Source organism: Balaenoptera ricei, chromosome 2 (assembly GCF_028023285.1).
Source record: "Balaenoptera ricei isolate mBalRic1 chromosome 2, mBalRic1.hap2, whole genome shotgun sequence".
Classification (NCBI taxonomy): domain Eukaryota; kingdom Metazoa; phylum Chordata; class Mammalia; order Artiodactyla; family Balaenopteridae; genus Balaenoptera; species Balaenoptera ricei.
Window position 1 is genome coordinate 123,339,822 of NC_082640.1, and position 27,322 is coordinate 123,367,143.

General features: G+C 39.3%; 1 protein-coding gene and 1 long non-coding RNA gene across 8 annotated transcripts in view; one reads left to right on the forward strand and one right to left on the reverse strand.

Annotated features, from left to right (window-relative positions):
- The window catches only part of NPAS3 (neuronal PAS domain protein 3), an 845,785-nt gene that overhangs the window by 713,058 nt on the left and 105,405 nt on the right, over positions 1 to 27,322 (forward strand). For all 7 annotated transcript variants that reach the window (XM_059914072.1, XM_059914073.1, XM_059914075.1 and 4 more), the window contains one exon: positions 7,734 to 7,908. In XM_059914072.1, coding sequence (XP_059770055.1) covers positions 7,734 to 7,908 — 175 coding nt within the window. The remainder of the gene's footprint in view (positions 1 to 7,733; positions 7,909 to 27,322) is intronic.
- LOC132359664 (uncharacterized) overlaps positions 1 to 27,322 on the reverse strand; it is a 94,595-nt gene that overhangs the window by 36,919 nt on the left and 30,354 nt on the right. The window lies entirely within an intron of this gene.

Sequence of the window (27,322 nt, forward strand, 5' to 3'; positions counted from 1 at the left end):
GGCTGTTCAGAATCAGGGAAAGATTTAAATTTCAATTTAAACTTAAAAGCATTTTCTACTTTTTCTTGTTCCCATGACCAAAAAAAGGAGGACAAAATTCACTATGAGAATAACAAAAACAATTAAACAAAAATTGAGATATATTGATACTGAAGCCTGGCTATGCATAACATGCATCTCAGTGTGTATCCAGTTTTAAACGACAAATACTGAACCATGTAAAATTTGAGGATAATGGATTAACTATGCCAGTATCAGGTATTTTATGTTGATTGGTCTCCTTACCACCAATGTAATGAAGATGCTTTGAAAGTGAGATCTTACTATTTGTTTGATCTCCAGAAAAGGGAGATTTGACTTCAGTTATTTTTAAGATTGTTAATGCTTCTTTCTTGGCATCATTTCACTTTTTACTATGATGTAACCTCCAATTGCATCCTTTTTTCCTTCCCAGCACTGTGATAAACACTAAAAAGTTGGCCTTTCCTGCCCTACAGACTACTTTAAAACTTCAAAACTATAGGAACCTTGTAAAGCAAGGTTTTAAAATTTCTTGATTGAGTCACTTTCACAAATCCCTGGGCTCATTATGTAATGTCCCCTCAGTATTACAGCATTCTCTAAGTTCTTCTTTTACCTGGTGTCTCTTAATGAAAGGAAAAGAATATTGACATATTAAAACTATTCTAAAACCACTGCTTCTGTAACGTGGGGTGATGGAGAAATACCTAAACCATGCTTACAAGAAAAAATGAAATTTTGCATATAATTTATTTCTTCAACAGAAAAAAATTGGGATGGGGAATACTTCAAAGTCTGGATCTGTTTTGTACACAGGCTATTTCTAGCAGTACTTACATATGCTCAACTGGATCCTGAGTCTCTGTAATGATCCGTCTAACACTTTTGAAAATGTAGCAATCAGTGTTGATTATTGCTTGATCAATTCAACTACTGGTAATGATAGTCATAGAGGCAGACCTGTTCCAGGTAACCACCCGTACGTTTGAATCAGTCTCTGCCATTTGTTCTATACTTCCTCTTTTGTTCCATTTCTTCAACAGCCTGCCTTTTCCTTTTTCCTCTCTGAGAACTAAGAAATCCACTGGAATTATCTTCTGACACTTCTTAATCAAAGTTCAGAACTGGTTATGCAGTACTCTCTTTGGATACTGTGGTTGCAAATTCTCGAGTCGGGCACTCCAAGGGTTATAGAAAAGCATACAAAAAACAAAAAAAGTACTTGGCCTCCCCGATTCCCAAAGGAGTTGAAATGTTTATTTCTGAAGATAAAATAAACACATGGTATGGTATCTTTTAGCTCAAATTCTTCTAAAGGAAGGCTCTGTTAACGTATCTGTGAGAAGAGAGTGGATTCATTTCTTATTTGATGACATTGGAAGGATTTTTCATTCTACCTCGTCGTTCTGATATAGAACCTTTCTTTCTTCTTGTTCTACTAATTTATACACGTATTTCTGTAACAGACCCAATGCTTTTATGCATTTTTCTTCAGATAAGTCAGCAAATACATAGAATGAGACAGAGCAGTAAAGAACATCAAGTTTCTGTCAAAACAGTTCATAAATATTCAGTAGAGTTCTGCAATACGTAGGAAGTTATGAAGATGGCATTAAGATACCAGTAAATCCTAAGAAAACCTATGCTAATCAAGCTATCACATCTTATTATATTTTATTCTTTTATCACTTTATTATCTCTCAATAATATAAATGTGACCCCCCCCCCCCAAAAAAAAAACCCTACAAATCCTAATCTACTGTGGCGAGATAGAATTTCCATCTTATCCTGGGTCAGGATTTTCTAACTGTGATCTCACAGTCTCTTGGTAGATCTGAAAGTCTACCCTGGCAGTTAGGTTTCCAAACCACTCGCCACTAACGCAGTCCTCTCTCAGGCATGACCTTCTATTCAAATACTGCAGGCATTCCCTGTGGGAATGGGGCCTGGCTGCAAAAGGACTCCTGAAAAAGGGCTTAACTAGTAGCACCCCCAAGTCCCCTCAGTAATCTAGTGCCCTCCAGAAATCTACAAAAACCCAGCATCTTTCAAAAGGTTTAAGAAATTCCACCTTAAATGGCAGGTTTGAATGACCTTCTTTACGTGCTAAAAATGAACTTTGTATTATTCCTGAGACTGAAATATATTGAAAGAAAGAAAGAAATAGGTTTTATCATCTTGCTTTATAAAAGTATCTATCGTCTTAAGTTATTCCAATATGGAGATGACAAGCAACATTGCCGCCTGTTCCTCATTTGTAGCAAACTCTTTCAATCAAAGGAGCACTGAATTCAATGATTTGCACTGCTGGTACATTGCTGTAGTTAAAAAGTATTTGCTCACCACAGGGGGCCAAGCAAAGGCTATTGACATGCTTGCTTGATGTATGAAAAGACAAATTAGTCCCCTATCCTATCTACCAGCAGGGTACAATGACCGGACATGGAAAAGTCAACTCAAACCACTGTATAATATATTTACATTTTTTTCCAGGAAACTTCAGTGTTACCAAATCAACTGTGTCAAGTGTTCAACTTGCATGCAAGCTAATAGAATGTGAAATAAATTTGAGGAAGGCCAGGTGGTTTAGTTGACTGCGTGGGATGGCACTAGTGGCTATGGCTTATCCTGGAGGAATCTTGGTAACTTTGAGTGGGGAAAGGCAGAGAGAAAGGAGTTGAAACAAAATGCTGTTTCTGGGTACGACTGCTTATTACTCATTGCCTATCTCCAGCCCGTTATACACTCTCAGCTGTTTTCTAGTCCTAAGCAATAAGGGAGAGGAATTTTTATTTTAGAGTCACTCAGCTTCAGTAAAGGTAGACCAAGTGAGCATGGTTGGAAACAGTCATGCTTACTTTTCCTTCTTGTGCTAGGGAAACAATTCAAATTCCCATGGGTCTGTTCCTTAAATTTAATAAACAGAACATGTTTGTTAATTTTTTTTAATTACCATATAAAGTGATTGAGTTTGGTTCTCACATGTGCCTTATTATATAATTTGCACTAACCAGAAGAACACAATATTAAGGGGAAAAAATGCTATACCTTTCCATTATGTAGATCATAATTGTAGATCAAAGATAGGACCAATAATCAATATAAAATGAAAATTCTCTAAATTTCTACTGTCAGTGATTTGAAGGGATAGTTAAGAAATAATAATTTTGGGGCTTCCCTGTTGGCACAGTGGTTAAGAATCCACCTGTCAGTGCAGGTGAGACATGTTTGAGCCCTGGTCCGGGAAGACCGCACGTGCCACGGAGCAACTAAGCCCGTGCGCCACAGCTACTGAGCCCGCGAGCCACAACTACCAAGACTGTGTGCCACAACTACTGAAGCCCACGTGCCTAGAGCCCGTGCTCCTCAACAAGAGAAGCCACTGCAATGAGAAGCACACACACCGCAACAAAGAGTAGCCCCCGCTCACCGCAACTAGAGAAAGCCCACATGCAGCAACGAAGACCCAATGCAGCCAAAAATAAATAAATTTATTAAAAAAAAGAAATAATCATTTTATGAAACTTTGTGAAAATTCAGTTAATGAACAAATGAACTAGCCAACTAACCACCGTTCTGTCATAGATGGGGGGAAGAAAACAGTTATAAAAGATAGCTGTATTATCTTTCAAAGTTCCTTTTAAAACCTGCTCTTTCTCAGCATTTATAAAATCCTATGCTCAGTTAAACTCAGTTGGTTTCTATATAAGAAGTTATAGCCCTCAATACATATGACAAATACTTCTTGGGAATGAGTATATTATTATGGTGCTATATTGTAACCCATTTTAGAGTAGTAAATAATGTTATAATAATAATAATACCAGAAATAATAAAAGGAACCAACCTAAACTTGTCCAAATCAAGCACAGATAAAGCACATTTTTTAGGCCTAAATATCCATCTTTTATTCATTCAACAAACATTTGTGATAGACCTCCTATGTACAAGACACTAGTCCTAGTTCTCAGTGGGCAAAGATTTTGCAGAGTTGCTAACTGGAGATTTGAGGGTACCTAATTAACTATAGTAATACAGGATTGAAACTCTCTATATTTTTTCTCCTTCAAGCTCACATGAAGCAATGTCTCCTCATCAAGTAAAAAAATCCCTGGTCTTAGTTTCTGCAGTCTATTTTGAGGCACAGAATTTAGTGGCAGGTGAGTTCCAAGTCCATCTTACCTAGGCAGTCTTCATAGGAGAGAGAAGCAAATCACACAAGGGTTTAGTGAGAAAAGAGAGTTAGCCAGTAGGGCTCACAGTCTTGCTTCTACCACTAAACACCTGGGTAAACTTGAACAAGCATTTTTAACTTCTCAGAAGTGTGACGTTTTCACCTATTAAATAAGGGGGGTATTAATGGATGTTTTCCAGGTCTCTTCCAGCTCTAAAATCTAATTAAGTGAAGTGGAAACACTATGAGAAATGTTGAAAGTGTTAGATAAATGTGATGATGATGGTAATGACTCAAGGCCTGTGTATAAGTAGACTTCTGTCTACCCCCATATCTGTTTCAGTTTAGTACACCTGCTTTCGTGCCTTCTTTTGGCCCAAGAGTACATGGCAAAGCATCCTTAGCCCAGGGGATTGCCAGGCTGCCTGCCCTCAGCCTCCTCCCTCCATGGTGCCCAATGTTCTCTCCTGAATAAAAGTGAAGCCACAGGACAGAGGAGTTCAGATGTCCCTGCTCAGCCCCCCTGACTGCAGAGGTGCTACCAGAGAAGTGGTAGGTTGAGTCAAGCAGACTTGAACCAAATACTGGCCTTTTCTATACTCATGTTCTTGTTCTGTAAAATCGGGATCATCATACCAGTTCAAAAGATGGTTATGAGGATTAATCAAAGCAAGTATGAAAAGTATGTATACGTAGTGGTAGGAGCTGATAATACTGTTATTGCTGGAGTCAAGGCTCAGAGCATGCATCACTTCTGCTGTACCCCCTGCTAATTACAGAGATGTTCCAAAGCGACCATGCAAACCCTAAGGATTCCTCACCAAAGTTACACAGGAATATACATGCCTGTCACCCATTCTTATCCACCAAACAGCAGCGACAATAGTGCTTATTTCTCACAAGGCAATTTCTTCTGCATGGTTTCACTGGATTTTCGAAATTAGGCTGTGAGGCACGTAAAGCAAGTCTTGTTTCCATCCCAGCACTCAGGCCACTGCGTTGCACCATTCCAAAGTGTGGCACTCCAGGGGGTGCCATTCATGTAGAATACAGTGTGAGTGGGACCCCCCCAGGGTCCTGCAGAGCAGCAATACTGCCACTTTCAGAATAGGAAGCTGAAGCTCAGAGAGGTTAAATGAATTGTCCAAGGTCACACAGCAGAGGAGGAAAAGATTCTGATCTCCGAGTCAGTTTATAACTCCAGCTCTTCTGTGCTTTCCCCTACACTGTGTGACCTTTATTACAGTACATACCTGAAGACTATGACAGGGTCAAATTCCAGGATACCCCAAAGCCTAATATAGGATGGAGAGGTTGGCACTGAGAATTTGACCCTGTCACAGTCCTCGAGAGACTGAAGTCCTCCCCGTGTCATAATGTGATGTGGCCCATTGTGACTCAGTCTTGCTCTAGACGCACTATACTCGGGACATCACTTTGTGGAAAGGAAACGCCTGCACATCTGAGTAAATCAGACTGTGGAGATGGCGGCCTGCTCCTCACCATGTGACTGGCTTACATGAATATTCAAGAACCAACACCCCTACAAAATCGATTATATCTCCCACCTGTGTTGTCATCTTATCACAATCTGTGGTCTGTGCCAAAAGGCACATCGCAGTGTTAAAGAAAGACTCGGAGTTTGAGAAAAGTGACAGAAATAGTTAAATAGTGACAGAAAGAGTTATAACTAAAGTGCTGCAATTGGACTCCATGCAAAAGGAGAGTGACTTCGTCATACTCACTAGCCCCCAAACAAAATAACCATCAAGAAATATTAAAACACACATTTTATTAGTTTCATTTAATTTCTTAATTGCTCCAAGTCAGTTTACCCATTTATTGCTGTGTGAAATGCTTAGAGGCAAGGCGCACATTAAAGGGATTATTTCCATGTAATCCCTCCCTCCCAGAGGGTAGGAACCGATCACTTATGAATCCTGATTTACGCTCTGTAACAATATCAAATGGAGGAAATAGTTATTGTGAAATTATAGAGTCAGTAGTTGGGTAATACAGGAGAGCGTAATTGAATAGCAAAGAGAAAGTACCTCATTTTCAGTGAAAGGTATGCAAGCCTTTTTCAGGAATAGTTATTAACCAAACTGAATTTAGCCTCCCATTTTTCGGCCTCTACCTCTGTTAATTGATAGATGCTGAAGATGTGTTGACTGTTAAGAGTTTAATCAAATGGTGTCTGGGAGTCGATGTGATCATTTTACCGGGACTTGGAGTTCTGGGGATAATAATTGCTCTGAGTATTATGCTCACTGTGACAGTATGCCCACCACCAGCCTTCCTTCTTGGCAGGAAAAAGAGTGCAGGCAGTCGGGTGGAATTTGGAGGGATGCTGCAAATTACACAGGAAAGGCAGGTGAGGTCGGAAGCGGTTCTAGGTAAATATCCACCAAGAAACTTGTGACAGTCTGAACTTCTGGCAGTTTCTGTAGCACATCATAGCTGGCCTGAGACCATTAAACTCCAGAGGAATGGGAAAGCCATTAGTGACCCGGGAAAGAGCTTTTTCTTGTTCCGTTGCTAACACATCTCTCCCTGCCATAGTCCTGTAACCCAACTACATTATTTTAGGACCATGATTGCTATTCTTGGAAGGAGGTAAGAGTTATAGCATCAGAGGAGTACAGAGGTAAGGCCAGTCCTTACGAGTGACTTCTGCCCCTCAGACAGCACATGCCCCAGACAGGGGCCACACCTGACAGCATTGCAAAAGGCAGTGCTTCCATTCCAGGCTAGCCCTCTTCTGATATTTGATATTCATTCTCTACCTTTAGCGTCAGCCTAATACAAAGAGTATACAAAATAAAACATTTTGTAAAGCCCTCAAGGAGGTTTGTACCATGTATTTTATTAGATTGAAGGCAAAACAAGCTGATACCAGCAGGAAAAAAATGGCTGCTTCAGACCCCAGCTGACCTCTTTTGCATGGAAAATTCTCCATATGATTACAGAGCTAATGAGTAGTATTTAATGAAAACATTATGCCTTTGCATATATTTGTAAGCAGCACTTCTTCCATTTAAATTTACATAGAAATAAGCTGATATGTATAAATACACATCCTGGAAATCTGTGTATTTTAAGGAAAATCCTCATCCGCTATCTCTGGTTGTTTCTATACAAAGCTCAAACTTCTCAATAAGCAAACTGTAGAATTCAGTCAATCATCCGGTTGACACCAAACATGCAAGTATTTGATGATGCGTGGATAAAACAGCTGAACTCAGGCAGACGCATCCACATTTCACAGAACGGTTTGGCTTTATGCAAACAACAGTGTATGAGAAAAAACTGGGCTAAACAATTGCTAAATAAATACCTGTGGGGAAAAAAAAAACTTTCTCTTTCAATTTCAAGAATCCTTAAGCGTGTGAGGATCAAGACTAAGGTCCAGGATTGTTTCCGGAGGCTTCACAGATCTCCTTTTCTGCTCAGAAGCTGAATCGCAGTGGGGCTAAATTTGAAAATGAAAAGCCTGTGACAACTTTCTTTCCCACTCTGCTTTCTCTTCCCCCTCTAGGTGGAGCTGACAGGCAGCAGCGTCTTTGACTATGTCCACCCCGGGGACCACGTGGAGATGGCAGAGCAGCTGGGCATGAAGCTCCCGCCCGGGCGGGGTCTCCTCTCGCAGGGCACCGCTGAAGATGGAACCAGCTCAGCGTCTTCCTCCTCCCACTCAGAAACCCCAGAGCCAGGTGGGACTTGCAATTCCAACGTGTGGGTTGGTGGGCAGGACCTTTGCCAATGATTGCGCTCAAGTTGCCAGTGTGAAGAGACTATAAATAGGTCTAATGGTATTTAACGATTCCATGCAGCTTTCTGTCCTGTGCAGTAATTAAGTAAGGAGGAGATTTGAAAATACGAAGACATTTTAATAAGTATAATCCAGAGATCTGATTTCGAGTGAACAATACATACAGCATGTACCCATTCCTTTAGTTTCTCTTTCAAATTAATGGAGGGAAAAGGTTCAGATTTGGAAAGCCGTCTGCCTTTCATTGCTACCATGGCTAAATGTAATGCATTTATTTATTATTCAGCAAAATTGATGGCAGAGACTTTTTGAATATTAGCTTGTGGAGAATTAAAAGTATTAGGGGCGTGCAGAAATCTTGGGGTTTTTTTTTCTTTTTTTTTTTTTTTAAGCATCAGAAGGTACTTGAAAGATGTGAACAGATAAATTAAGGCTAAAAAGAAAACAGAAATGGCTACATTTTAAACTGCCTTTCCACCCTCAGTATTTAATTAGATCAATTGTATAGAGGAATGAACAGAGGTGACATTCCTCATTGGGATTCCTTCCAGGACTCTTATAGACTTTGCATTCAGAATGTTCCCATTTTCATTGTGTTGTACTGATGATAATTTAAGTATTAGGGGAAAATCCATTTATAAATTAAACAAAATGACTTGATATCCATCAGTCCCCTAGTTCATCAAGCTGTTCAAACACGGGGAAGATTGGCTGGTCGGCCTGGGTCTTCCGAGAGCGCTGGTAATTAGATCTGCGAAGGATTTATTCTTTGCTGATTGGGGCTTTAAATTAATTGAAGTTCCACATTTGTGGTTTTGTCCTTTTTGTACTTTTTTAGAGGAGATATTTCATATTCTTGTGTGGTAGAGTGCTTGGCCAAGCAGCAGTGGTTTAAATGTTAATTTTTCTCATGAGAAGTTTAAGATTTTTAATGAATCAAGGGCTGATTTGAAGTGCAAAGTTTTATTTGCTTACTTGGGAAATTATTTTTGCCCTCTAAAGATGTTTGTACTTTACTTGATATGTTGTTTTAAAGTAGATTCACAGCACAAAAGCATTTTGTGAAAGAGAAATGGAAAAAAAAAACCAAAACCTATCTTAAGGTTAATGTTAAAATAACTCTACATACTTCCAAGAAAATAATTTGGTCTGCTTAGAAATAATCACAGCGTGTTTGCACACACAGAAGGGAAAAAACATATTTGCCTCTTTTGGAAATGTTTTAATTCCTTCTAGAAGCAATCCATGTTTCCCCATTTAAGTTAACTGCAGCTTCTAGGGCATTATTTTGTAGCATTGGTTGTGGGGAGGGCATCCTTCTCCAGTGAACCCCACGCATGAGAAAAGAGTATTTAAGACTACTCTTTACCATTTAAATATGAAAATAATTCTATTCCAAGAGGTCGGGGGAGTCATATATCCTTATACCATAGCTCACTGACTTCACTGAATAGACACATCAGTGAGATCACTGGACCTGCTTTTTAGTCAATAGAATGTTTATATTTGGGCATATTTGAGAAGAAACACATGAAAATAGTTTTCTACTCCATTCTGGAGTTGGACTGGGAAACGAGGTTGCTCATGACTCTTAAACACTCAGTGCGTAAGAAATCAAGTTTATAAACCTTAGTATGAACTAAGACCTTGGAAAAGTGGACTTTGTTTCCCTGAATCACAAACCCGCAAGCTAAGAAGAATCTTCAACAATCCTTTAATCCAACCTCCAATTTATGCAACCATCCCTTTACAGCAAAACCAACAGATGCCCTTCCAATCTCTGCTGGCACTCATTCCTCACAGGAAGCTAAGGAACATACAAGGCTTCCCACTCCATTGGTGAGCAGCTCTGATAGAAAGTTATTCCTGATATGGAGCCGGAACCTACTTTGCTGCATCTTCTCCCCGCACTGATCGGAGGTCTGCCCTCTGGGACAACATTTCAGATTTACTCTTTCCTCCCCATCACAGCCTCTCAAATATATGAAGTCAGATTCACGAAATTGTTCCTCCCTCCTTCCTTCTCCTTTGCAAGTCAAACCACCCTCATTCCACAACCATTATTCAATGGCATGTTGCTAAGACCCTCACCATCCTAGCCACCCTCACCTGGCTGTGCTTCCATTTGTTGGTGACCCTCTAAAAATAGGGTTCTGAGAGCTGAGTGCAGCCTCTAGATGTATTGTGACAAGTACAAAGCAGAGGGACTGCCACCTTTCTTGGTTTAGGCTGCTATACTCCTGTTATGCAGCCCACGGTTGAAGTAGGTCCTCTTGGCAGCCAGGTCCCACTGTTGATTCATATTGAACTTGATGTCTCCCCCAAACACATGTTAAGGGTGACTTGTACCTTGGAAGAGAAAAAAATCCACAGCCTATAAACCAGTTCTACTAGGATATCCTAAACTAGAGTCAAATCAACCCGTTTAAGATTAAATATAAAAACTCTGATAAATCCCATGCCTTCCGTGAAGCACCAGGATGTGCTCAGTTCCACTTAGCATTCTTTAATTCTAGTTATCAGAAAAATAACATACCTCCTTTATACAAGGACACTTCATTTATCCTTGAAGTATGACTGAAAATTTACTTGGGTTTCTTTCCGCTGTTTTCCTGGCCTTCCTTGAGCCATCCTAACTAGTAAAATGGAAAACCCTGCTTTGCACATTCCTTAACAACTTGGGCTCTCGTTAGCAACAATCGCATTAGGAAGTGTCTCTTGTTGGAGAGTGTATTTCTCACCATTAGAGAAGGTTAAACTGGCTTTGCCTTAAAATTCTGTAGTGTTGGTTATTTGCCATCTTTGGCTTAAAAAGGCAATTAGATTGACTGCTCAAATACTGAAAGGCAGTGTAGGATGCTACCTTTAACTAAATATCTTCACTAATGCAGATCATTGCTCCAGGAGATTTACTTTAAAAGTTCATGTCAGGAACTATATCCCAAAGCTGCTTATGTTTCTTAAAAGCTGAAAGAACTTTAACAAGATTTTCTAATTCTTAATAACATGAAGGAACATTTTTGAAGACTGTTGTTCACTACATCATAATCTTTTAAACTCTGATAAAACACCGATTCTTGCTTAAAGAGTAGTATAATTTGGTTGGAAAACAGATATCAATATGTGGTGATTATGAAAATGAAGGAACTAGTAGGTATAGAATTTTTCAGGAGCCCTGATGTGTTCAGTGTAGCATTACTAAATGACTGAAATCTAAATAACATTTGGCATTATAATAAAAGGAAATAAGTGACTAAACCAGCCTAAGAGGCAGTGATCCTGTGCCATAATAGGAATTCTTTTTCTTCGAACTGCCAGCCCTGTGATTGTCTTGTCTTGAATTAGTCTCAAGATAATGAGAGAGAGAAAAAAAAAATCTGTTGACAGGACAGCAAACCCAAATAAATATTTTATATGTATGCACATTCGTTAATAGTTTAATAAATATGATATTTCTTTTAGAGAAATTTTCAGGCAGGCATAAGAAAAATACATGGGTAGCCTACTTTAAAAAGTTATAAAGTTCTAGAGCGCCTCTTTAGGGCTTGATCCAAGCATTTTGGAAGAGATTGCTCTGTGCTGCCCACAGCCTTTTCTCTGCTCCTGTGGGTTCCTGCAAGGTGGCGGGCACAGAATCTCTGGAATACGACATCTGGATGGCTCAGTTTGTTTTTGTGGATCTGCTTATATCTTTTCATCACTCTTAATGATTCTTTAATCTTGGGATTATGAGTGATATCCTTTTAAAAACAGTAAATTGCAGGGCTTCCCTGGTGGCGCAGTAGTTAAGAATCTGCCTGCCAATGCAGGGGACACGGGTTTGAGCCCTGGTCCGGGAAGATCCCACATGCTGCAGAGCAATGAAGCCCGTGAGCCACAACTACTGAGCCTGCACTCTAGAGCCCGCGAGCCACAACTACCGAGCCCATGCACCACAACTACTGAAGCCCGCGCGCCTGGAGCCCGTGCTCCGCAACACGAGAAGCCGCCGCAATGAAGAGCAGCCCCCGCCCGCCTCAACTAGCAGAAAGCCTGTGTGCAGCAACGAAGACCCAACGCAGCCAAAAATTTAAAAAAAAAAAAAAATTTCAGTGCCGCATCTTTTATATGCTTAATAAACAGAAGAGCAGCTCTTTCAAGAAATCCCGGAGGTACTTGAAATATCTCCGTATTTTGAAAGCAAAGAGTAATATTCCTTGGGTTTGGTCATCAAATTGTTGTGTTTTACTCTCTCCTTCTCCTTATTAAAACAGCTTGATATTTTCCAATTATAAAATTCATGCCCTTTGTGAAAAATTCAGAGAATGCAGAAAACAAAGAATAAAGGCCAACATACGCCCTACCCCGAAATAACCACTGTTCTTATACACTAGATATCCTTCTAGATTTTGTTTCTGTAAATATGTATACAAACATAGTTATGTAGTGGGATTTTCTGTTTGACTAAAATAAAACCATAACGTACATGCTTCTGGCAGCCTGCTTTTTCACTTAACCTCACAGGCCACTTTCCCTGTCATGTTTCTCACTTTAACGTAGAATTTCCTTTCTGTCTCCAGTGGTTTGTTTCCCTCTAGCTAACAATCAGCTCCCAGCCATGGGACCACTGTCAGGAGAAACATACCTAGGTCCTGCTTTGGAGGGCATTCAGCCAGGACCAGAGATTCTCGCTGCTTATTGAATGGGCACGAGCTCACGGAGGGAGAAATCAATACTGTAGTGGGGTTTAGACAATTTAGCAAAATGTATGAGACAGTACTTTTGGTGAAGAGTAAGAGTAACTACAGCAACATGGTTAACCGTTGGTTGTCTAAAGTAAAGGTTACTGTGTTTTGTCTAAACTTTCAGCAGATCTAGCCTGTTATGGGAGGTTAAGGTAATTATTGCAGGAGTATGATCTCTATGCTATTACGCCTATTCTATGTCCTGAATATTTTAAAGGCAAGCAAAACTGAAGCAGTTGAGTACTTGCCCGAATAGAAATAATCTGCATTTTCTACTTATGCCCCTGTGCTCTGGTAAATTTGATCAGCTCCCGATTCTACAGGAACTCAATTCCTCTGCACTCGTTAGACGATTTTCATAATACTAGATATAATTAAAGGAACAAATGTTTAGGAATAACAATAAAGAATGTAAAAATTTATCTGAGGATGTGATCAATATTTTATTTCCAAAGCGCTTAGATACGAGATATAATTGTACTTTTATGGGTGAATTATTTACCATCTAGTATAGGGTTGAGGTGGGAAGGGGAGGTTCTCTGATTTTTTTTTTTTTTTTTTTTTTTGGTATTGGTTTAAGTTTCCTATCAATGAACTGAATTTAGAAGTCGGGCAAGGGAAACCATCTTACTAACCTCACATCCAACCTCAGTCCCCAGACAATGTGACTGTATCTACAGCACTTTCTGCTGTACTGCAAATGTCAAACAGAAGGTGTAATGGATTTAATATTAGCGCTGGCCAAGGTGCTGAGGGAGCTGTTAATAATGTCACTCCACTTATTGATCTGAAGCCTTTAAAAATCAAAGAAAAGTGAGAGATCCCCTACTGGGGAAAGGCACACAGTGACTGGTTTTTATTGCCAATATATTTCTACATATAGAGTGGCAACTTTCTGAAATTATGTTATCACCATTCATCTCTGTGAGATTTTTGGAGTCATTATATGGTAAGATAATATCATGGAGACTGCTCCGCATGCTAATGCTAGAAGATCAGGCCAAGTACTTTTAGACATAAATAGAGCTTGATAATTTGTGTAGTAACTACAATATTCAAGCTGTCAAATGATAGGAGGTTTATTAGCACTAGATTTATTCGTGATGACAATGTTGGACCCACAGGAAGTGTGAAATACGAACTGGATAGTCATGAGGATGAACTGTTCTCTCCTTCTGCCTTTCTAAGACTCTGAATACAAACCATGCAGGGACTCACTTGAGATGGAAATGAATTCTGTTCTTACAATTAGTCTACCCTTTCAGGAAACTGGTAATCCTTCAATCTGAATGGCAGTTTGTGTGCAATGAAATTCCTGCTTTCCATAGCCTCCAACTAATAAATGGAATTAAAATGTATAATTTATGTTGAATGTTTATCAAACTGTAAACACACATTTAATTCCTTTCCATATTCATACAATATAAGCAAAGATAAATCCATCAGATAATGTACCACTGTTATCTCTGATGGATTGAATATGAAATGGATCTCTACTGTAGCTGTAGTAAAGATCCAGCCAAGTTTACGATTACCCAAAACTGGCCTGACTCCTGTTAGTACCCATGTGCACAAGTATGTGTCAAATCTAATCGTCAGAAAGCAGCCTAACAAAAAGTAATCTTTTCATAACCCAAAGAGGTCATCCTTTACGCATAAGCTCAGCTTTCATCCAAAAATTATATATGCAAAATGATGTATTTCCCTTAGCTATGCCATCGTTATTTGGAAATGAAATAGAAACTATCTTTTGCCACTCCTGAATGAAGATGACGCATACACTCCAAAAACAAGCCAGTACTGTTACAGGGACTGCCTTGCCAAACGCAGAATGCTTCTTTTGCCTCAAAAAAGCTACATTGATGTAGTACCATTTTTTCTTGCAGAAAGTAGGCTTTTCTTAAATGTCTCCTTTATCCCCAGCTAAGCAAAATAACTGCCACAGAAGGAAATACATTTCTCCAGTGCTTTCTTCTGTCCAAGGCCTAGGAACACTTAGAACCTTAATTTGTGTTTGCTCACACTTCTGTGTGCTTGTTCTGTATATGACGAGAACATTTGCAAAGCAACCTTGTTTGTACTTCTAGGATCTTGCCTAAGGGAGCTAAAGAAAATAAGGAAAACTCCCTCCTTCCCACCAGGCTGTGCTGGCCCAGCATCCCTTCCAGGCCAGCTCCCAGAATGCACAGCTGCAGCACGAGGCATCCTTGGGGGCTTGACACCCTGACCTGTGAAAAATCCGTGTTGGTGACTCAGCTACAGAAGGGCAGCCTCCCTTTTGTTTCCAGAGAAGGTGCTGAATGTCAGCCTAGTTCTGTATGCCATTCTGAAACTAACTTTCTTTTCCAAAATTTAGATCACAGTGGTGGCAACTCAAAAAATGTGCAACTTTTATCTAAATTAATATAATAGTATTTACAGGGTCGCAAATGGTTTGTTCAGTAATAGAAGCATGGGCCTCTTATCAAAATACACAATAGGTTCACTCAGTTTATATGTAGGATTTTTTTTTTCCAAACCTTCTATTGAAGGTTTAGAAAATCAATTTTTTAAACCCATTATTTTTAACAGTTGTTTTATATAGCTTGCTAGGTCATAATTTTGACTTTCCTTTCCCTATGGTGATAAGGGGTACATTTCAAAGTTTCTAAAATGAAACTCAAGACAAGTTGAAAATAGATGACCTGTTCTTCCCCATTTAAAAAAAAAGGTGGCTGTCTTTGTCATTGGCTATTAACAAATTAAAGATTCTATTTCTATAACTCTTGCCTTGAACAAAGCACAATTTATTTGCTTTTAATACATATGACTGCACAGAAATTTCATCCCTGTCCAAATGATACCATTCTGAATTCTTCATCTGCACTAAACAGCAGACTTATGAAGGATCAGTTACCTGGCATTGACTGAGCTTTGCAGGGTGCACAGATCAAAAGAGGCGGAACTGGCTGGAAACCATTTCCACCCCTGGTGAGCAATTTACTCATGATTGCTCGCGGAAAATACTGGAAATATTGCTTCTGTGTAAAGTTCGCAACTTCCAGTTGTCGGCTCTTTGCCAAGCGGTTATTCCCAAGTGTAGCTTTAGAAGCAAAGCCTACTCAGGCCACGGTGACAATGGTTGGCATTCATATCCTGCTTGGTGTATGCAGAGCACAGAAACCGCTAATTACAGGAGTTAATTCACACCCTATCCCTCTGAGGCAGGTCAATGTGTTATCCTTATTTTACAGATGGGGGAAAGCGATGGAAATTCTAAGTGGCTTGCTCCAAACCACACAGGTTAGTTTAGCAGCCAAGATTAGCGGAAAGGGTAAAATATTAGGGTTGCATAGATGGGAAGCCTAGGAACTAGATGCAGAAAGGAGTTAGGACTCTGAAAGGTATAGAACCAGAGGAATTTTCTCTGAGGGGCTTCTGAAGTCCAGAGAGCAACCTAACAATGCCCTTATGCACATATTTTATCGGGCTCAACCATCTTTTGTTTTTAAATATAGTCTCTCACTGAGGACTAAAATCCTCCATCTAATACTTTCCTCTTCCTTCATCGCTACATTGAAACTCCTTATACCACAATGAACAGTAGCATCTGAATCAATTATAGGCAAAACTATATAACTCCCCATTAGCTACATCTCCTCAGCCAGGAGCACAGCCAGAATTGCCTCTGTGTGCTTGGTCTCAGCTCTGCCTTGGCCAGTGCGGGGCCAGGCTCTGTGCAGCTTCTCCAGGCTCTTCCTTTCAGAACCAGTCTCCCAAGGCAAAAGAGATGGAAAAAGAGCAAGAAGACCAAAAGGGTTCATTAGGAGGTGGTCGTATCCTCCTGAAGATACCTGCTCATGAAACACAATCATGGTTTCTTGGGACCTGTGGGAAACATCAACCCATCTGTTAGTTAATAAAACTAGCTTGAGAGAGGAAGCACTTGTGTCTTTTCTCTAGTTGTTATTAACTAGAGTGAATTTTCTTTCAAGACCCAGACACACCTGATACTCGGGATTGTGTAGACTATTCAGTGACCATTGATTGCATGTCTGTCACATGTCAGACATTAGACGAAGCACTGAAGAAACAAGATGAAGTTCCCTGCCTTCCCGGAGCTGACCATCCTGTGAAGGGGACAGATCATTAATATAATGCAGGAGTGTGGTGATGACAATCAAGGCGAGGTGGTGTACGGTAGGGTAGCATTGTATTATAAGCCACTGCTATTAGCAGTCTTGGCAGAACTATCTCAGGTTTGAAATTTCAACCCTGAAATTAACAGCCCAGGAACATTGCTTCCTTGGGAGCAAGTTGCATTGACATGCCCAGACATACACAGATCATGACTGTCAGGGACTTTGATGCACATTGTTAAGGAGTTTTTGGTTTTTTGTTTGTTTGCTTAATTAGCTTGTAAAAATGCCAGCTACATGATAGGTTCACAGGAATACGAGTTCCTCTCTACTGATCTTTCTGGCTCTGTAGGAGTGTTCTGAATGGGAAGTACCCCCGAACTGCACCCCTTCCACTTGTACTGCACTGATTTCACTAACTGAAATTCAGGAAATGCTGGCTTTGGAAAACTGTACCGACTCTTTTAGCTTTTTCTATTCAAGGTAAAACTTGTTGCAAATATTCTAATATTAATGATGATATTAATAAATACCTTTTATTATCTTTTACCTATATGTTCCAATTACATGAATAGGCATGTTTTAAGTCATTTATTTCTCAAAATGTCCCTAAACCAAAATTAGAGATGGTAAATGGCTTGCCTCCACACCAGAGTAGACTGTGGCCCTGGGATTTGATCTCAGGCCATGTGTTTTGTTTTGAGCACTTTGCTAGGTGCTTACAGAGAACACAAGAGGTAGAAGATATGACACCTGCCTTTAGGAAACTGATCATCGTCAGTAGAAGATTTATACACAGTCAACAACCAGAGAAAAAAAGAAGCATAACACTGCTGCTGTCCTCAACTGAGACATAAAATTGGCAAGTGGTGTAAGAAGTCAGGGAGAGGCTAAATGACTGTGGGTGGCTTTGATGAACAGGGTTGCCCTGCATGAAAACCAACCTAAGAGCAAAGAGGCAGAGATGATCTTCCAGGAGACTCATCTCAAGGAACAAAGTGGGAGTGAGGACACTGCATTTAGGAGGCAGGAAGGAGCCCTGCCTTCCTCAACGAGGCAAAGATGCATGCTTATCCAGGATGGAGCCAGATCTCGGAGCAGCTGAAGTACCAGAGAAAAGCATCTGAGATGGGTGTGATAAGTAGCTCTGAGTATAACTCATTCAACAGAGCAGTGATCCGATGAAAACATTATTTTAACACTTATAAATACAAAAATAAAGTTTGAATTTGGAAGGCTCCTTCCTTGAGGGTCATATTATACAACTACCTATGGCCTCCTGAATCCCTATACAACATAACTACTAATATTCATTGAACGGTTGCCAAGTGTCAAGCACTCTGCTAAGCCCATTATATGCATTACCTCATTCATTCCTCACAAACTACTATGAAGAAGGTATCATTATTTTTCCCATTGTACAGAAGAAGGAACTGAGAGAAAATTTTTTTTTAATTTGGAAAAGTCATACAGTTAGTAGCTGGAGAGCCTAGGCTTTAAAGCCAAGCAGCTTGACACCAGAGTTTCTCTTCGTAATCATTCCACCAAGCTGCTTCTCAATATCTACCTAAAATAGCTGTCCAACCCCTACCTGAGACCACCAGCTGGGGACACTCTCCATCCTTCCTAGGCAGCTCTGACTGTTAGAACAGTCTTCCTGATGTTATGCTGATTCCTGTCTACTGGTAACTTATGTTCACCAGACTTATTCCCTGATCCTTTATTTTTGCAAGAATATGAAGGATGTGTGGAATAGAGCAGGCTGGAAGCAAAGGAAACCATTCAAGAGGCCATTTCTTTAATCGAGAAGCGAGTGAGTAGACCTTGAGAAGAATTATTACAAAGGAAGAAACGATGATTTGGAGCTAAGATAACAGAAAAAGGTAGAAATATACCTGTGGTCAGTCTTTAGCCAGGAGCTAATGATTAATACTCTAGAAATTATGCACATCTCAAGCTTTCACATAATTAGGATTGATGACACCATCTGCCCACTTTCATTTTTTTATCAATTGGTAATAAAATCTGGAAATATTCAAAAATTACAAAATTACATATGCTATTTATCATGAAATATTAAGATGCAAATTTCCTTAGGGTTCAAAGCTGTTCCTCTTTATGGTTTACTAAAGTATCTTGTGCCTTAAGTAAAATATGTCTGCTGGTCAGTGCCTCTCACTTGTCAGGGGATGTCCTCTCCACATAAAAACATCAGTAAGAGCAATGGTGAAATAGGTGACATAAAGAATTAAAACTCTACTATCCTGTGTCCAGCCGTCTCTTGGTTGACATTGGAGGAGGATTAAAATTATCTGTTGACCCCCCCCCAAATTACTGTTAGTCAAAATGAGATAGAAATTGATTTAATTGATCATATAAAAGTGAATTTAAAATGTGACCAATATTTAGGGAAATACTTTCCATTTCACAAAAGTAATATAAAAGTGTAAAAATAACAAAATTCCAATAGTCTAGGTATGGAAAACATTCACGCATTCATTTCTTCACTCATTCAGTCATTATTTCTTTCATGTGCATGGGACAAGCTCTATCTTAGAACCTGAGATATGGTAGTTACTAAAAAGGTCCTTGTTCTCATAGAACATATATTCACATAAACCACCTGACACAAGGCTTTTAGTTGAAAGATTCCATTTCATAAACAAGAGGTAAATATTTACATCAGACTGTAATGGACCGCTTGGGCCTCCTCTGCTTCTAAAATGCAGAGCTGACACAGATTCTAAGCCAGTACTTCCAAAATGCATTCTTTATCATAATTGCCCTGTGCAATGCTCTTCGTGAAAAGGACCCCCTAGTTAGCGTAGAGGAAAATGCTTCAGTGCACATCTTCTCATTGATGATCAACAATGAACATTAACTTAGTGAAGATTTGAAATGTGTATGATCAATAAGTCTATTTACTTCGTTTGAACTAAGCTTTCTAGTCTATTTATTGTTTGAACTATGGGAAACTTTTTTTAGAGAGAAACTCCTACCCACACCCCAGAAACACATAATGAAGCCCTTGATCTTGTTTCTGCTACCGGAAGCCACTCCTCCCATCCATGCCAGTCTCTTCCTCCAGGGCAGGCATGATCACAGTCTGGCCACTCAGCTCAGAGGTTAAATTATCCACTTCCTCTGGGCATTCTCCCAATTGTCTCTCCTCAGTCCTCAGGGTACCCTTCAAGCTTTCCTAAAGATGAGCCCCTAGATGAATCTAGTAATTAACTGAAAAGTTGTAAGACAAGACCTGTCAGTTCCAAGTTTCACAGTTTTTAGAGCAGCCCTGGGTTTTGATTAGCAGGTCTCACATCCCCCTTTCACCCTGTCTTCTCTATTTTTCATTTAATAAGCAGAGCACAAACGTCTCTGGTTTCCCACCCACTAAAGCAATACACTAATAGATTTTGGTGTAAGGGTATGATGATGGCTGCCCAGGGTTCTGTTCATTGCTCCCCTCCCCACTGATGACCCTAACCAGTTACCACTGGTCGCAGAAACAAAAATGTCAGGATACAAGAACAAGAATGTGAATACAAGAACAAGACTGTTAAGGTGTTGAGACAGGAGACACAGTACGGTGGTGGTAATCCGTCCCTACGTTGTTTTCTCTGATTTGTAGCAATTTAATTCAATTGCACTGCCCATATTATAGATTTTTAAAGTCTGCAGTCTGGTTAACTTGCAGGTTACCCGAATAACTGAGAATTGATGACATAAGAAGATGACAACCCTAACCCAAATTGCAGGACATTCTCGTTATACTAGTTTCTGTAGCAGTTGCAAATATGTAAGTGCACAGGGTCCTCCTGACTCTGTCACTTATCAGAAATTTGACCTTGATCAAGTTAATTAACTTACATGTGCCTCAGTTTCCCATCGTAAAATTTTGGCCCTCTAGTATATTGAATAGTTTGGAGAATGGGGTAGGAATAATCAATCACCTGTTGGTTTTAACTTCATATGAATTAACATATTAACATTCCTTATGGTGTCGTTAATACATCTAAAATGCTTAGAACAATAGCATGGCGCATCATAAGTGTTCAGTGAGTGTTGTCATTATTATTCAGTCTGTTGAGTTAAGCCTTCTCTTATCGCCAAAGTTATTCCTTACATGAAGTCTGGCCAGGGCTTAGGTGACAAAGTTGACTCTTGCGCCAACTTGAAAGGCTTGAATTTGGGCTTCATTGTCACCATGTTCCCATTCTCTCCCTTAAAGATCCCAGATTCTACATGAATCACACTACCCACAGGCGTGCTTCTGAAAATACACACACACACCTGAAACGGAGTCCTTTTGGAAAGGCTCCATTTAAGGGGAAAGACTCTCTTGGAAATAGATATAATTTACCTTCCTCCAGCCTCACTAATGCACAGGTTCTGTTTTGCAGTTTCACTATTTTTTTTTTTTTTTTTTTGCATACTTGGTTTTCTTAAAGCATAGTAGAGGTGCATAATTCTTATTCTCAGAGGTCCATCCCACTGTTTTGGATTCTGAACAGCAAGATAGGCCTGCTGACTTCCCCTTTTCTAAGGCTAGCTTGGAGTTTGCCCAGGCCCACTTTGGACTAGACCTCAATGTTGGTCTCCAAGGGTTTGCAGCTTCCAGCCTGACCTATTAAAATGTGTTCTGCTTATGACCCAAAGATTTAGCTGCTACACAGCATATATGATGTGCTTGACTGATATCTTCCCTTTTATAAAATTAATTTTTATTGGAATATAGTTGATTTACAATGTTGTGTTAGTTTCTGCCGTACAGCAAAGTGAATCAGTTATACATATATCCACTCTTTTATAGATTCTTTTCCCATGTAGGTCATTACAGATTATTGAGCAGAGTTCCCTGTGCTATACAGTAGGTCCTTATTAGTTATATATTTTATATATATAGTAGTGTGTATATGTCAATCCCAATCTCCCAGTTTATCCCTCCCCCCACCTTCCCCCTTGGTAACCATAAGTTTGTTTTCTACATCTGTGATTCTATTTCTGTTTTGTAAATAAGTTTGTTTGTACCATTTTTTTTTTTTTAGATTCCACATATAACCAATATCATGTGATATTTGTCTTTTGATATCTCCCCTTCTTATCTAGTTGGGCCATTGCAGTGTGGCCATAGCCACAGCATGGATTATGCTTCACAAAAGACTAAGTGACGTCGAATGGGATGTGAGGTCTCTATGACCTACGGCTCCTGTTACTATCAAATCAGTTTTCATGCATCCTCTGGTCTGTGCTGGAGAACAGGGTGGAAGTACCCAGCTATTGATTTGAACTTTAAATGAATCAATTTATTTTGTGTAGGAGGGCTTCAGTTCCTCACTAATCTTGAGAACGGAAATGAGTGTAAATCTGGTGGAATGTTCCTATAAAAGCAAGAGAGATGCCCAGATGCCCTAGCCAGAGGTCCTATATACGGACTTAAAGAAAGAAGCTCATTTCACATAGGCCACCAAACAGTCATGAGATGTTAATGACTTTTAGTCACTGCCAACCCGGACAAAATTCAAGCCAATGACCTATGGGTGAAAGGCTCTATATATCCCATTACCAATCCCCTGAGCCATCCGGTCGCCCCTGACAAGGTATTTTATCATACCCAGTACAGAGCAGTATGGTAGTCCAAATTCCTATACCATCAGAAAATCTTCTTCTACTAGTTAAAATAAAAGGGAGCATTTTAAGAATAAAAGAGAGGCAGAAGACCTAGTTCCTCAAATAAAGGAGCAATTACAAAAAAAAAAAAAAAAAAAAAACCTTTGGGAAAAGGCATACACACACATACACATAGCATTGAGACTTTTTTTAATTCCAGTATTTTTTCATCATGTTTACTCCACTGCACATTTGATTCTGCCTCTGGATATTTAGTAAACTGGCATATCTCGGAGTTCCCATTAAAAAAAGTCATGAGTTTTAGTTTACCATTTGTATAAAGCTGATTCGTTAAACCCTTGATGCTTTCTTTCCTAGCTTGTTTTTAAGTGTCATAAATAAATGACTTAAATGTCCCACAAGACAAATGTTCTTTAATCATCTAATGTACTCATTTATCCTAAGCCTTAACCTTACTCCTAAATTAAGTCTGTTGCGAAAACATAACTTCATCTAAAAACACCCATCAATCCTACATGGTTTTGATAAGCACATTTAAAAAACATAAACAATCAGACAGTTGTCAATCTGGGTGAAGCCCAGTCCCATTTAAGAGTTATTCGCCAAGAGCTATATTTCATGCCCATACCACCAATGGAATTATAAAAGAGAACGGCTGGTATTCGGGCCTTTGCTGAGAGTTCATGTTGTGAAATGGTTTACGAGAGTATAAAATGAAACAAAGACTAGACGAGAGAGAATCCTCATTCCACATCAAATACATTCTGTTTTGTTTTTGGAAACTATTAATACTTAGACAATATTGTAAATGCATTAAAATTTCATGATCACATATTTAGTAAATTGCATGTCATGCCTTTGATTGATTTTCATTTGTTCATGGTCCTAAAAATCTGTCAAAGAATCTGGCTGCTCAGAGCTTATACATGAGTAATGATCACTGAAAGGTTTGGTGCAAGGAGAAACGAAGTGCAAGTTTAATGGAATAAACACTCGACAAAATTGGGTACTTAATACCTCATAACTAAGAATTCACACAGTTTGGTGAAATCACAGCTTTGACAGATTCCCAATTTAATTCTGAATTAATTCGAATGTCTTGCATTTACCAATGGCACCCTTTCACAGTAGGGAAAAGATAATCTTCTTGTTTTTCCACTGGCTTCCTTGGGTCCTGCAGAATTATTACCACTGAGCCCCTTAGGGTTGTTGGATGCTGCCCCCGCCCCCCAATGGGGCTTTAAAAATTTTAAAAGAAAGATAAGAGCATTCAGCAAATAGCCAGATTGAGAATAAACTAAAAAATTATCACCAAGGCCCTACCTCTGCCACAATTTGTCAAATCTGCTGATAGGAAACAAATTCTATTCATAAAGATTTTATTTGCGGGGGGGAGACTCTTGTGATTTGGTAGCAATTCAATTATAGTTTTGTGAGATAGTGAGGCCGGAGAGGGAATCCAGACTGACAAGAAATATGACAGGACAGTTACAGAGTGTTTATGCAATTAAACTTTCCCTGACAATACCTGCAGAATGATGAATGCGTGGGCGGAGGTATGTGAGCGCAGGCAATGCCCCACAAGTATTGCCCATTTTTCATTATTATACAACTGTTCAGATCTTTCAAGAACAGCCTGAAGTGAGGTGGAAAAGAGAGTGCTGTTCTGTAGCATGTTAACCAAATGCCTTTTTTTTTATTCCCTCCCTCCAAGGGGTCTTGATGTGCCAGATGATAAAAGAACATCTATTTCAGAAAAATGTTTCAGAAAGATTAAGATTTACCCTGAGCTTGACATATATTAATTTTGGATACCAAAAGAGGTTTTTTATTCTTTTTTCTATCTGCAACTTTATATCACTTCCCAACCGATAGAACGGTGCATAATTAAACTGTTGGGTTATTCATTTTATGCAAGCAGGTGCAAAGGGCACTATAAAAGTAGGATTTTACCGATGGTAGATTAAGAAAGAAAGGAGAAACTTAAAAAGCCTTTTGTCGAGAACCACAAAAGCTTACAGACGAGATTAATTTGGTTGGGCAAAGTCTGTATTATCGTGCCTCGGTCTTCCAAGGATATATGAAATCAGGAAAGTTACAGGATTTCAGAGCCTCTCAAAGACTATGTGCAGTTTTTCAGATTGTTAACAACCCTTATTTGGGGTCTTTATGTGATACTGTCAGTTTTAGGTGTGATTTTTTTTTTTTTTTTTAACAAGCATTACGGTACGCAGATGTAAAAAGAGCTTTAATTTAATTTGTATAGACTTCACTTGGTAAAATCAGCAGTGCCCAGAATAAGGACTGAATTCCTTTCAGACCCCAGAGGTTGGATGACTCCTTGTATGGAGGCGAGGGTGGGGAAACAGTTTTCGCCTGTGGCACCAAGATGCAAAGGCTTGAAGGGAAAACCACGTGTCTTCCCTTAACATTTACACATCTATTTATATTAATGAGAATTTACTTGGGGACAGGAAATAAACTCTATCCTGGAGCCATTCATTCATTCATTTTGACTTCTGGTAAACTGTTACTGGTACCAATTTTTCGGTTTTTTTGTTTGTTTGTATACTGGTTGATGCTCCTTTGTTAACGTTCACATCTCCTTTGAGGGCATTAAAAACCTTAAACTTTTGCATGGAAGTGTTCAATTGTTATAACCAACCCCCATTACTACTTCCTAGAGTTGAATCTAGACCCAAAGGCAGAGAGCTATAGTTGCATGCCTACCTAGATGACTGTCCTCCTGGATTGACTTTGTGGTTTAACAGGGAGTTTCCACATGTCCGTGTGGAGATTATTATAAGTCAGACTCACATCTAGAGACTATGTTCACGTGATTCCCATCAATTTGGTAAGTTCAGTGAAATAACTGGTCATTTCTGTATCAACAAAAATCAGTTAATCCTATTTGTATTAGGAGCGAGTTGACCATACATTTCTGTCAAAATGATCAACTCAGAAATTTCATATAAACCATGGTCTAAATACAAGAGTTCCTTACAATCCTCCCTTGTGCCAAAAAGCTGCACTCTGTTATGTCTCCCCCCAAAAAAAGACTTGATTTTGTCAGATGTGATTTTTAATATGCACTAAAACTGATAGTTAAAAAAATATTGTTTTCACATTACGTAGGCGTTAAAATTACACGGTGGTGTTCCTTTATTTTCAAAAACCAAACCTAATCTTGTTAATTCAAAGTGAATAACAAACAGGACTAAGACTTTTTCCCAAGTTGTTACATTTATTCAACCTGCTTGTGTTTTGTTCTTCATCATAATTATTTCCAAGTCAAATCTGCACTGATTTCCTTGTGGACCCTCTGTACCTCTGACTAACTTAAAGAATTGAGCTGGGATAATTCACACAATTCCTCGGGGGTCATGTTCACTGTTTTTTTTCAAGGACATTTTTATTACAAAGCTGATGAAATTTGCATATTAATTCATTTCTTTCAATTTTTTAAGATTAAATGTTGTCAACATGTATCAGTGCGAGGCTCTGACAGTGCTGATGAAATGGGTCAGTCAAGCTTGAACACTTGGAGTAATGCAGCCATCTGCAACGCCCTCGCCCCTTGTGGGGTTCCGTGCTACCATTGAAACCTGGTTAAAAAAAAGTTGTATTCAATGCAGGATATTAAAACATTATCTAAGAAATGATAGGTGTTCGTCTTTCCATTCACTCAGAAAGTGGATTTGACAACAAAATGGATCTAAGGAGATCCTTGCTGACTTGAAGTTAGTGTTCTGTTCATCTTCGTTAAACCACAGTCAAAAAAGCCCCCGCCCCCAAAAAAAAAAGTTTTAAATTTGGTGAAAAGAACTTAGGAGAGAACTTGAGTTTAATGTTTCCTCTTCTGGTGAGATTTCATAGTTAGAGGGACTCTTCCCAGTCGTACTCAAGGTAAGAAGTGACGATGGAGAGAGCTGATAGGATGGCAAGATCTGTTGTAACATATAGACCTGCCCTTCATTTTATACATGGCTAATGCACATGAACGGTCCTTGGTCACATCCAAAGCCCTCACAAAATGGTACCAATGTTTATACGGAGGTCTTCATTTCTGTCTATATCCAGCTTGAACATTAAGCTGTATTGATTTATCCAATTTCCTTACAGTCAAAATACATACTTCCATCAGACAGTCTCAAAGAGCAAAACCACCTAAGTGAGAAAAATCCCTTTAAGTGTTCTATTGCCTTTCTACGTGAATCCTGATGGCCTTTCCGGATCATTGATTTCTCTGTGTCTGCTCTTTGGTGGAAGTCTCTTTGTGATGCGCATAAGACCTTTAATAGATTCCAAAGGCCTTGCAAAGAAAAAAAGTGTGCGGCTGCTGCCTTGGAGTAGCAAGAACCCTACCACCACCGAGCTTCATCTGGCCATACAACTAACAGAAGTGCCTGCATAGCACGAAAAGGCACTTCCGGTACCTTGAGGTTCTTCAGGGAAGACCTCCCCAAACCACATGACCCAACTTTGCAATTCCTCTCTCCACTAGAGATGGTCACCTCTCGGGAGCTTCTATAGTAGTTCACGGTATTTTTTTGAAGTACTGTCTTTGAATATATAGTTAAATCTGGTCATATACTAACCACAATACTCAGAATTTCGAGGTTCTTACCCTTTAGCAATACATGTCCACTGGTTAATTCCTAGTCACAGCGTTGTCCGGTATATGTACAACACCATTAGCTAGAAAAGTCTGTTTCCCAAAGTGGAAAAAAAACCCAAAAACACTGCATAGTAAGAAGGGAACAACGGAAAGAGAAGGTAGCCTCCGAAATGGTTTTATCCTGATTTTGAATTAAACTCCAAACTCATATTGGACTGAAAAATCAAAATCAGACTTCACGTTGTCGAGTTGGAAAATGTCAGATAT